Source organism: Branchiostoma lanceolatum, chromosome 3 (genome assembly GCF_035083965.1).
Source record: "Branchiostoma lanceolatum isolate klBraLanc5 chromosome 3, klBraLanc5.hap2, whole genome shotgun sequence".
Taxonomy (NCBI): domain Eukaryota; kingdom Metazoa; phylum Chordata; class Leptocardii; order Amphioxiformes; family Branchiostomatidae; genus Branchiostoma; species Branchiostoma lanceolatum.
In genome coordinates this window covers 4,099,507-4,112,708 of record NC_089724.1, presented here as the reverse complement: position 1 = coordinate 4,112,708, position 13,202 = coordinate 4,099,507, and the positions used below count along the sequence as shown (strand labels likewise).

Below are 13,202 nucleotides of genomic sequence, written 5' to 3'. Positions count from 1 at the left end.
CAGCTGGCGCCGCGCCGGGAAATCGAACTCGTGAAGACTGTGGAAGGTCGCGGCAAGAAGTTTTGATAAAGTTTCCCCCTTTTTCTTCTGTTCCTTCACAGATAAACGATGTGAAATAGTCTGGACAGTCGGTTAGTTCACGCTGTGCCTTATGATCGTTTATTGGGTGAGTAAACTTTTTGTTTGTTTAGTTAGACAACTTCACAAAAATAATGACTGACTTCGAAAAGGATTAGTACTGTAGTAATCTATTTACTAAATAATTTAGCCTCATTTCTTTGTGTAAATTGTTATAATTGAAACCTGAACATGTTATGTTATGTGATACAAAATAACAGCTGATGCAAAGAATGCCCTCTGTAAAAGCGTTATTTGTTTGTTATTACTTCATTATCAGTATAGTATTAAATAGAAAATTGCAAATTGGGAAATATATTGATTATGATAACAATAACACATTCATTGGTAAATTATAGCTATTGTCTGTATCAAATTATCAGACTCAATTGTAACAAAAAAGAATAATACACTCATCAAATGGGTTTCAAAAAGAGAGAAGAAATTATTATATTTAGGTGGTCAACATTACATGTAGATTAAGAATAGACCATAGTTTTGTTTGTTTTTACTTTGTAATGTTAGAATGTAGCATTTTAGTTTTTCATATTTTACATTTTGTTTCCTCTAGACCACATGTGGTCATCTGTGCATTTAGCCCATCTGGGCAGGAATATGCAATAGAGACTATTATCATTAAATTTGATAATTGTTATGCCTGTCAGATCTAAAGTTTGCTGCTATCCCTGAAAAAAAATTGTTTGAAAATGTGACAGTTATACTGGCGTATCTACATGTGATGTAGGTGGCTGCCCAAGTCAGGGGTTTTTCTAGAAAAATTGAATAAGAGGGAGCACACACAGGTGAGGGGCCGAATTGTATTTGTTTATGAAAGAATCGATTGCTGAGTGAAGGCTGTATGCTGGATATCAAGCTAAGATCTGAATTCGACAAGGGGGTGCTGGGCTGAAACAAGAGGGTGCAGCGCCCATCTTTCCTGATTTAGATAAACCCCTGCAAGTCATTCGCTTATCAACTTGTGCTCGGAGTTCTGCATTAGTTATTTATTACACAGCTACTGTACTTTGCCCAAGGAACCTATTGAACCTATTTTGCATATTTGATTCTAGTTCATCAGGTCTTCTTTGGTATTTCTTAAGACTACATACCCAGCAGTACTGAATGCTGTTGTCTTGCTGTTGCCTAGAATATTCTATCATTGTCATAACAACTCCTATATGTTAATGAGGCACGTGGGAAAATTTCTGGAGAAGAGTTTGTACTGTGGGTCTGTGTGGAAGAGGTGGGGGCAGAGGCAGGTGTATAGCAAGTACAGGTATACAGGTACGGCCAGGTGTGACACTTGTGGGCCCATAAAGACAGGTGTACTACATGTAGTACATGTATCGAAATATGTGCATTGTTTTTACATATATATAGGATTTGGGTTACTACTACTAGTATGTATGTAGACTAGTGTTGTCTGATATTGTATGGCATTAGCTCTTTCAGTAGGATGCTAGATGCAGTGGTCACTGACCCTATTTTTTGGCCAGATGGACAGGTGTATACTATAGGGATGCGTGCATTGTTTTGGTATAGCTATAGGATTTGGTGTACCCATGCCATGGTCTTACATTGTATGGCATCAACTCTAGATCTTGCAGTAGGGCATTTGATTCAGTGGTCACTTGGGGTCACTGACCCTATTTTAGAACCAAGGGTCAAGAGGTCAAATCTCATCATCAGCTTGTTTTTGTTTACATGCCTTGCTGTGCCACTGGAAAGGTTGCAGTACCTACATGTACGTGTATATTAGGTTGGCTATTAGTACTTGTCAAAATTGTATGGTAAAGGTAAATGTAGTCCCATAGCCTTCAAGTTTTAGTTTTAGAGGTCATAGGGGCACTACTACTGTAGAAGGACACAGTATTGGAAGGCAGAGTCCAAGACCTTTACTGCTTTAGCAAAACAATAGTTCTTTATGAGTAAGACCTAGGGTTTTAACCTCCTTGGTAAGACTCGATATTCAGATTTCTTTTATTTCATAACCCGGGAGACCTGTGATTTTATCTTAGTCTTAACTAATTCTTTTTTAGGTCAGTTGGTACAATGATAGTCCTGCAGGGTGCTTTATCAAGGATGTTACCTGGTAACAGTATCTGAATATCTGTTGGCTAGCTGATTTTACCCTCCCTGTTATGATTTGATAAGGTATAGTTATCTATCATGCATTCATTATTTATTGAAATTTCCTTTTAAGTGGCGCAATAGCCGTAAGGCCTTGGGGAAAAGGTGTTGTGCTTTCGGTTTCCCGACCGACTCTTCCAAAAACCTGCCGACCCTGCTGTAAGCCTTAAACCTTTTTTTGTTCGACCGCGGGCAAGGTACGTAAAATTTTGGATCTGACATCAACAGAATCTTTAAAAAAAGAGAAAATTCCTACTGTACCTAGCTACCAACCCTGGAAGTTGTGTTACCTAGTAATAGTATACGTAGTGCATGCTTTAAGATCTTTTGGCTCGCTTAAACATTTAGTTTACATTGTATTTCATGCCCTGGATAGTAACAATTATGGAGCATTCTGCTAATTGTTTAGACTAGAGAAGATAAATGTCTTTGAATCAGTCTCTCGTACTCTTAAGAATTTAGAGGAAGAGCACTCGAATTTCTTGTCATTCCTCCTTTTGTTTTCATGCAAAGTCTAAGGCCTAATTCATACATTTAAATTGCTTGACATATGATAACGGCTTACCATTAAGTTTATCCGCGATTGTATGACGCCTTTTGCTGCTACAGGTACTTTAATGACCAGACAAACGCCACCTCCAGGCTATATAGCTATACATACGGCGGACCATGAAAATACCCGTGATAAGACTCGTGACTGAAATGACGTGCAAAATCTATAAACTGAAAACTGTTTGCTTCATCGCGGACACTCATAAACCGTGTCATCGATTTGAACCACCAGCCTACAAGTACTACTACACCCATAAGTACATAATACCATATGTTCACACGTCTAAATAGATCACCATGTCGTTGAGATGTATATAGGCACTCCTCCCACCCTGTGATTGGATGTGAAGACAGCAGTATTCCCGTTAATCAAATAGTGATGATGTCCTCTCCACATTCTATCGTGTGACAGCTGGTGTATAATTTCATTTCCATTGATTTTCACTGGACTGTAGAATCTATAGACCACTGGGGATATAGCAATTCTGCGCAGAGAATGGAGGTAAAGTGGGAGGTATATGGTTAATGATAAAAGACATTTTTCATTGATTTTTAAGTTGTACAATGTATGTGTACAGTGTAGTCATCAACATTGTTTTTGAAATTTGAATCATGAATTCCATGATCATGACTTGCTTTAGAAGTGTGTCTGCCTGAGCCTAGGCCTGGTATCCAAACCTATTATAGCTGCTGAATCTCTTTGTCCTCTTAGGCAAATAGATCTGAACACTTCCTTTTGTATTTCTGAAACGAGACGAAGAGACTCGGCCGAATAGATTCGGATACTAGGCTACTTTACTGATATTAGTGTATGTCTGCCTTGAAGTAATCTAAGTCTACAGTATATAGGGGCTCTTCCCAAATCTGATGTGGATGTATAAGATGTATGGCACTTTTGAAATGATTTGGATCATCAAAGAAAACCATGAATGACAAATAGTTTTGACATGCCATGACATTGACTTTGACACTGGCCATGCCTCACTGACCACTATATTATTCTGTCAACTTCACTTTGCACTTGACATCAAATGATAAAGACCATGACATTCCTGTCGTACTCATATCCATAGATGTTCACATTCACTACATCATGTACTTTGCTTCATTTATTACATTACGAGTCGTAGCAGGGGCCTTTAGAAGGACATAACAGCCTCATTACACTCAATTCTGCAGCGCGACGTTGTCTGCAAACCCTCCGGCAGTGCTGAATTGATTTAGTGGTCTCCAGTGTACCCGTGTTCCTCCGTACAATTTTGTAAAGAAATTCAATAAGTTTTGTTGGATGGCTGTAAGGCAAATGACTTGATGGCTCTGCTATGCATCAGCCGATGCCGGTGTTATTGCATTTGGTGCACTTTTGTTTATTGAACGGCTGCGTTTGTAGGAGACCAGTGACTGTTCGGATTTTTCCCTGGGGTTGCAAAAAAAGATCTATACGCTCACTAACTGTGACTGCTGCAGCTGTGCAGTGCTGGCGCGAACATTGGTAAGATGCAGACAAAATTTGTAGAGTGAAATTTTTCTCCGTGGAAGGTGGAGGAGTTGCTTGTATTCTGTGAAGATTTTGAAGAGCCTCTGTGGTAAGCCAGGTTGTTATACTGTGAGAAAAAGTCTTATGCTAAATGCCTTATTAGTGCTCTGAGGACTGCATATTTTTTTGCTGATGTGCCAAGACGTATTTATTTTGCAGAGGCTTGTATCGGATTATTTGGATTGAAGGAAAGTGTTTTGTTTCTATATTGTATTCATTTGAGAATCCCCATCAAGCTTTAGGTTTCCATGGATCTGCAAGATGGGCAGAGGAAAAAGTTATGTATCTTTTTTCCATATGTTGTCAGCATGGAAGGACTTCCTGATATCTCATGCGCCACCTGGCACTGAAGAGGGTTGTGTGAGCATGTTCAGTTGTATTATTCATAAATTTACATGTGTGTTTGCTCCTGTTTACCTCACAGGTTTGAGTTATCAGCAAGCCAGAAGCACCGTTCGGTACAAGATGGCGGAGAACAACAATGGGGTCGACCCAGCGTTCCACCACAAGGCGTGGACGATCTGCCATGACTACCTGGGACCGCCGTGGAAGGAGGTTCCCGAGAAGGAGTTCATCATCGAGACCCTCCCTGGAGGGCTGAGTAACTACCTCTACGTCTGCACTGTTCCTGACAAGTATGTAGTAAAAGGTGGGTACACGGACATGTACTAGTACATTGTAATTTGTATTTGTGTCACTCTGTAGTCTAGATCAGTCTGTTTGTTTGTATGTATTGCATACTCAGTAAACTGCCTCATGACGTAACACACCAGCTTTGCACTGAAGATCTAGATTACAAGCTGCATACCCGGACAGGTTAATTTGATCCACTTACACCAGGAAGCACCCATACTGTTTTCAATAAGTGTTGTGTTTTTTTTTAACGTGCTCGAGGTGTGGCTCTCCTCAAACATGGGACCTCGGACAGGTATATGCAGTACTAACAAATCCTGTGACAGCAATATAGGCCAATAGCAGGCATTTTCATCGTAGTTCCTTTTTTCTGCAGGTGTTCCTCGTAAGGTTTTGATGAGGATCTATGGAGAGATTCTGAGCGACGTTCCAACGGTGATCCAGGACTCCGTGATCTACAGCATCCTGTCCGAGAAGAAGATGGCGCCACAGATGAGGGGGATCTTCGACGGAGGCAGGCTGGAAGAGTTCAAGGTCAGCACTAGCCTCCGCCAGACTGCTGTAGCAATGTATTGAGCCATGACCCATCCCTCAAAAAGCTACACCATAGACAGCTCTGTAAGAGATGGTTTGACAACATAAGGGAAGATTTTCACCTCCTGAACCTACACAATGAATCTTAAACCAAGGTTCAAAGCTCTAGAGACACCTGGCAGAGTGAGTGAGTGAGTGAGTGAGTGACTAGGTGTGTGAGTGAGTAGGTTGGTGAGTGAGTGAGTGAGTGAGTGAGTGAGTGAGTGAGTGAGTGAGTGAGTGAGTGAGTGAGTGAGTGAGTGAGTGAGTGAGCGAGCGAGCGAGCGGGTGGGTGAGTGAGTGGGTTGGTGCGTGAGTGAGTGGGTTAGTGAGTGAGTAAGTGAGTTTGAAGGAGTGAGTGAGTGAGTGAGGTTGCATGAGTGAGTGAGTGAGTGAATGATAAGTAATCTATAACCCTTGTTATACCTATTTTTCTATTTTTCCATGCAGGAATCACGAACTCTGAATACCTCAGACTTGTCCAACCCGACCCTGTCTGCCATCATCGGCAGGAAGATGGCTCGGCTGCACAAACTGGAGATGCCTCTGTGTAAGGAACCCAAGTGGCTCACTGATCACTTAAAAAGGTACTACTATGTTTGCTGGTTGGCATGTTGGTTGATTGATTTTGGTATAGTACATTAGGGCTCAAAACACGTTTTGCTTTTTGCTGTAGGTAAAACCTTACTAATAAGCTTATTCTTTTAGCTAATGACAAAGTGCAAGTTGCTTAAAAATATGTTGATTCCTTTCTGCACCTTTTTTTTGCAATTTTCCGGTTGTAGGTGAGTATTTTAAGCCCTGTATAAAAAGATATCTATCTTCATGATAGCGTACAGAAATTTCACCCCTTCTGTCCAAAAATATGTGAACTTTATGACATCAAACTGTATTTTTGTAAGCTAATAAAATGACAGATTCAATAACGACAATTAACAGTATGGGCTACCAACAAATCATGAGTGGGACGGGAAAACATTTTAAAAGGGAGCCCTGTTTGCACCTTAAGTTAAAATTTGTTATTGAAAAAAATTTTTTTTCTTCATGTTTCTGCAGCTACCTCAGCAATATCCTGAACAACATCTCCTTCAAGGAGGAGCCCAAGTCCAAGCAGCTGAAGAAACTCCTGTCTTACAACCTGGAGGCTGAGCTGCAGTTCATTCTCAGGTTGGAAGATGGTGCTTTTTCTTAACATGATAAAAAGATGGTACCATAGAAAATCTAGGAGTAAGCACGGCACCCTCAAAAGCTACTACTAAACCTATATTATTTTGGGCAGGTCTGTGTGTTACATAATGACATACATTTTGTATACGAAGGGGTTGAAGTCTGCCATTTCTGATTGCCTTTTTGTTTTCCTGAGCTGCCCACACTAATAGAAGACACCCACTTCAGTCCTTCTTCTGCCACAACAACATGCAAGAGGGGAACGGCCTTAAAATTACTGTATTGTTTTGTGTATGGCATTTAGATATTTGTATATAAATAAAGGGAGTGAATTTTTATTTTTCTTACCCGCCCAGATTGATAGAAGACACCCACTCTCCCGTCGTCTTCTGCCACAACGACATGCAGGAGGGTAACATCCTGGTGGACGACCAGGACGGCGCGACGCCCACCGACGACCGGGTCACCGTCATCGACTACGAGTACAGCGCCTACAACTACCGCGGCTTCGACTTCGCCAACCACTTCTGCGAGTGGGCCATGGACTACTGTAGCGTCAATACCCCCGTGTGGCCTTACTTTAGCGTAGATACCACGGCCTGGCCCTCGCGGAAGCAGCAGCTCCATTTCATCGACGCGTACCTTGCAGAGAGCGGGGAAGTCTCGGCGGACCGCGAAGCGATACTGCAGGAGGTGGAGAGATTCGCGCTGGTGTCCCACTACTGGTGGGGCCTGTGGGCCATAGCGCAGGCATACATGAGTCACATCAGCTTCGGCTTCCTGGAATACGCCCAGGCGCGCTTCGACTGGTACTTCCAGATGAAGAAGAACCTCACGTGTAACAGGAAGCATGCTGGATTATGAAGATGATTCGAATCAAATGTTTGTATGAAGGTCCATCTGTTGTGATGGTAATCAACATGTACAGTCAAACCTGGACTCAGTAAACACTCAAGGAACTGAGGAAAAGTGGCTGCTGAGGACAGGTAGTTGCTCAGGACTACGTGTATATGGGTTTTACCATGTAAAAATGGACGGGACTGTTTTAATGTCATGGTGGCTTGTGACTTGTTGCCTGTACCAGGTGGTTGACCAACCAGGTTTGACTGTATTCATGAATTTACACGCTATTTCCGTACATAAAGTAAAGCGATTATCAACAAGCTTTCAAGCAGTCCTCTGGTTCTTCTCAAGTTGATTTCTCCCAAAGCCAACGTCACTTGTTCATGGCCTAGTCAAATCACCTTTAGCAGGATCGATCAGAGGACTGGTCAAAAGCTTGCTGGTAAGCACTTTACTTTGTGTATGGAAATAGCGTGTAAATTCATCAATATGACTGAAATGTTGATATCACTTATTTTATGTTACATGTGAGATTTAAGGCTACAGAAATGTGTTGTCCTCAGGTTGTGGTTCTAATAGGAGATATAAGTGTGTGTGGACCATTCAAAGGAGTTGAAAGACCAAATTAATGATCTTATAGGCCAGATCAAGGTTTATTGTTTTGGAACTGAGCTGCAAGTTACGTTTATGAAGGTTAAACATCAAGGTATGAAGACAATTCAAACTCTACAACTGATGAAATTTGGAGATTTCGAATAACATCCATCACTCTTCTTCTTCTTTCAAGTGATGCTGAACAAGAGTGTTGGATGTCACTCGATTCAAACACTCGAAAAAGTAAATCTCTGAATAAATAAATAAATCAAATCAAGTAAATCTCCGAATTTTATCCAGTTGTAGAGTTTGAATTGTCTTTATATGTGTGCTGTAAGTCATGTGAGTTATGAAAGGTTTCCTGTGAAGTAATTCCAAAATACAAAGCTGTTCACTGGTGCTCTAAATTGTACTTTAGAGGTCAAGGCATATATTTTCACATTTGATTGGGGCAAAAGAAATTTGGTTTAAAAATTTTAGAGAGATATAGAATGGAAAAAACAAACACATGTGAGGTAGAGATATTATAACTAGATTGATATGGCGCCATGGTTGGACATTTTTGTAGTTGCCACCAAACAGCAGGTAACAATGGCTTGTTATTGAAAAATGTATGTCTTTCACTAGTATGGGAGCAAGCATAAGCTAACAAGTTTGGTACACATGTAGCCTGTGCCTTTAATGCTTGCTGTTCCCCAGTGCCTTGCTGATCAATTCTCAAAGTTCAATGCAAGTCACTCTGGGCACATGTGAAAATGAAGTCTGCATGTTTTACAGTACAGTTATATTTCTCCTCAATGAGCTTCAACCTATACCGATGTGGGTGTAGGCTAGCATGTTGCTAGAAGTTGGTGTTGGGCGGCTTGTCCTATGGTATACCTTTATTCTTGAAAGGTGTTCAACACTGCAAAGGTATCAGTCTTTAACAGTAGCTACTGTTATTTTCTTCCTCTATTTCTTCTTTTAACAGTTTACTTCAGTCCAGGACTTAATTGCAGTTAGTCTTCAAACACCCATGTCTTTGTTTAACCTTATAGTACACTTAAGTAGCTATTTGGCACCCAATTCCCTCTTGGTTACAGAGTTAGGCAGCAGGGAGAAGGTTAACATGTGTATCATTCTGTTTGTGATCAGTGTTGACTCTGCAGTAGTTTGTAATTAAGCTTGCAGTGGGTTTTACCATGCATGTAAGTGCCTTGTTGAACAAACAAAAAATGCAAGCTTGCCTTGTTTTTATATATTAAGAAATTATCAGGATTTTTGTATTGTCAAAAATGCCTAAATCAGCTCTTGCCTTATAAACTTACTCTACATGTACATGACATGTGTAAATTTGAGCAAGTTAGACTCTTGTCATTGAAAGATGCCTTTATTGATGCCTCCAAGATTATCTTGTTGTTAACAAAAATGCAAAAGAAAACCCATCTAAATCCCTTTGAGCAGTCCTACACTTAGCAGAAACAGGGTAGGAATGCATAACGAAGTTAGCATTTTAACCAAGTATGATGCACAGTCTACAATGTATATATATGGCCAAGATGTAACAAATACAATAAAAAATAGATATATAATGTTATATTACTCAAATTCAGTTGGTATTTTCAATTTAAGGTGAATTTCTTTCCATACAACAAAATTTTGCTTAAGTGAAAAGAAATTTACTCTCAGATATATCTTAATTTTCTATTCTTCATGGCTTTTGTTGAGTTGTCCATTAAGGTGTACAACAGTACATGTACATGACTTTTTGTGTATTTTCTAACTCATAATGTGACCAATTGTTGCCAATATTTCGAATGATTTTATGTTTAGTCCACTTTTATTTTCTATTCCTGTACATAATTTTTTTTAGCGATGTGGAAAGTGCTTCATTAGTGTGGGGACCTGGAAGGTTTGATGTGGCAACTGTTTGACTGACAGTGAAAGGTAACAACGTTGTTGTTTTGAACCATTATTATTCTTATAAGCAGTGAACAAGACAGTTTAGAGGGTCACATGTAATATCCAAGCAGATGTTGTGGAGACTAATCAGAAATTGTTTCGTTTACCTAGCTGGCCATTTCCATGTCAAACTGCCTTCTTGAGGAACAGGCCAGATAGGAACATGTAACGATTCAGCCTCCCCCACATCTGCTTGGATATTACGCACTTATGTACACGTGTAGATGAGATGTAGTTACATGTATGTTCCTTTTGGGTGCAATTTTCACAGCATTTACTTAATAATGATACTTGTGTAACAAAATTCAAGCATCAATATTTAATATGAAATGTTCAGCAATGCAATTAATATTAGACTTGATAAAAAAAAAGGTGTGGGGAGTTCAGTGAAGACGTCTACAAGTGTTCAAATGATTAAACCATCTCTATTAGGGGTGGGTACCGGTACATAAAATTCAGGTCCGGTCCAGGTCCAGAGGGTCAGGTCCAGGTCCGGACCTGTACCTGTACCTGATTATTGTAGTCTCGCAGTACATCATATTTTGGAGAGCGAGACACACGTAAAACTCTCCAAACGTCATGTCTGGAACGATATAATTTCTTAGGTTTGCACTTTGTCTGAAAATTATAACTACACTCTCCTCGCTGTCTGTTTACTCATCCTTTGAGTGTTTCTAGATATGATTCACAGCTAACGTCTTCGACAACGACTCGTTAAATCTGCTGTTTTGTATTTTCTTAGTAGTGAGACCAGTTAATGTGACCGCCTGCTGGTAGCCTGGTACTATGAATTTTCTAGTCGGTCCATAGGCCGGTCCACTGATTTTTTTTACGGACCGGTTTTTTTGGACCGGTCCATTAAGAAATACCGGTTTTGTACCGGTACACGGTACCGGTACCCACCCCTAATCTCTATGCTAAGAACGGCTGCCCACGCACCAAACTTGAATGGACTAGAACTGAAGTCAGCTAGCTGGGAATGGGCTAGTTATCTTGGGTTATTTTCTTTCGGAGTCTGAAACAAAACCGGCCCCTGGAGTTCAAAAAAAGAATCGCGAGGGTGCCCGAACTTACACCACTTTTTATCACGACCGAAAACTATATCTCAAACTTCGAAAATCTGCTGCAATATCGTAGGTAGCCGCTAGGAGGTCGACTATCGAACTTGACCTTCTTTTTCCCTACCCACCTACTATATATCACCGTAACGTGACGATCAATCCACGGCATTTCGAGATATGCCGCTAACAGACAGACAGACAGACAGACAAGTCACATACACAAGATCCGCCGCAGTACCGTAAGATTAACAGTTTCGGAAGAGACATGTCTCGCACAGTCTTCACATGCTAGAGTTCCCAGCTGAGAAAACAAGGAAACCAAGTGAGACACACGAAAGTCCTTAAACATGTTAAAACGATGCTGAGCAAATTTTGAATGATGAAGAAATAAAGCTAAAAGGTAAGATAAATAAATTGTTAGGAAATCAATTCATTCTCGCCTTCAGCAATGTTCAAATCAGCAGACGCTCACAGTTTCAAAAATTTCACATTTCACAAAAGACACCTTTGTACGAGCAGTGTTTCTATGTAAATGAACTCCATTTCCATGGCAACGAGTCGACATCTGAGAGTTTCTGAATTTTAATCTGTGGACTTGTTACACAACAGGCCTTACTGATCACGTACTGTAATCATGGAAGTAATCTAGAGTCACACACACGTTTTTGGTAGTTCGGGGCAGATTGGTCTGGGCCGGGGTGCACAAACAGTTTCCTCGTGGAAGGAGGAAGTGACTTATCGCCATTGTGCCTTTCTGTCCACGTAATTACAATTTTTCAAGACAAAAAAATATGACCCGATATGTGGAAAATCGTGGACCAGCGCTACCCCCGAAAGTAAACGCCGGCGACGGCCAGAAATCCTGCAAAGGAGGCTACTGTTAGCTGTAACGTTGGGTAACCTAAATTCGCGGGGTACTTAAATTCGGGATTTTTCGAAAACGGGGTATTTAGGGATATGTGCTAGATGCAACATAAGTAATACCACTAGAAATGCAAACCTGCCAGACTTACGTATTCAGAACACTGTCTGAAAAGCTTCGATAAGCATGGATTATAAGGCGACGAGGTCAAAAACTCTCCGTCCCTTATTGGAACAGTCTGAGGACTTCGTGGGAGAATTAAACAACATGGTTGTCGGCTGGTTTATAAGAAAAATGTCACATCCGCTTCTTGCTCAACACAATTATTTACAAGACAACTTATTACAATCTCTTTTGCTAACCTGCAACTGGATTCTAAGTGTGATCAATCATCAAAACTCCTCTCTGTTGCTACAACCTACGGCACGTGTATTTTCTCGCCGCCATATTGTTAACCAGAATCCTGTTGTCAAGCAGACGACAAAGGTTTGTGAGGAACACTTTTTTGTCTAAATACTGCGTGTGATAGTGGACTGAGGAAGATATTTTCCTCAAAGTTTGCTCCTAACACAACAAGGAACACATGGACATAGTCGTATTACCATTGCTACGGCATCCAGCTAACTTCCCATGAATAATGTAACGTTACACGTTGCCCGATCGATGATGACGATGGGCCGACTTTGAGTGAAGTTCTACCGACTCAACACACGGGTTGTACCCGAACTGGCCTGATGTGTGCGGTACGGCCGTTTTTTCGTGTATTTTTTTTACTTGGACACGTCTATATCCATAGCACTCTCCTCAAGCCAAGGATGGAACGAATAGCTGCTGTATAAAATGTGATTAGCGGTAAGATATTCAAGACGAATCTTCTCTCCCGAATTAATGTGCCCCCCTGTCCGACAGCACCGTAATTGTGCGTGCGGCGGACGGTAGTTTCAAGTTGAAATATTATGGTGTCAGCACGACTAGAGACAAAATCTACCATATATATGATTAGTGCAAAGATAGTACATGATACTGACAGAATTATAGAAAGAAAGGATGGTTTATTGTTCTGCTAGATTGATTTCAGTCAACCATTATCGGAAAAATCCCGAATTTATGTTACCCGTACCCAACGTTAGACTGGTTACAAAACACACGTCACTAGACACCATCACGTACTGTAATCAGAGAACTCATCTGT

General features: G+C 40.7%; 1 protein-coding gene across 3 annotated transcripts; it reads left to right on the top strand.

Moving 5' to 3' along the window:
- The first annotated feature begins 8 nt into the window (after positions 1-8).
- LOC136429768 (choline/ethanolamine kinase-like) lies at positions 9-10,733 on the top strand. 3 transcript variants are annotated; one of them, XM_066419738.1, is made up of 6 exons: positions 9-166; positions 4,761-4,985; positions 5,346-5,503; positions 5,993-6,129; positions 6,599-6,709; positions 7,066-10,733. In XM_066419738.1, the coding sequence occupies exons 2-6, from the start codon at positions 4,802-4,804 to the stop codon at positions 7,571-7,573; spliced, it is 1,098 nt and encodes a 365-aa protein (XP_066275835.1). In that variant the 5' UTR covers positions 9-166; positions 4,761-4,801; the 3' UTR covers positions 7,574-10,733. The 3 variants fall into 3 exon arrangements, with proteins under 3 accessions (XP_066275835.1, XP_066275834.1, XP_066275836.1); XM_066419737.1 differs by lacking the exon at positions 9-166 and adding an exon at positions 1,224-1,401; XM_066419739.1 differs by lacking the exon at positions 9-166 and adding an exon at positions 3,969-4,291.
- Positions 10,734-13,202: the final 2,469 nt, after the last annotated feature.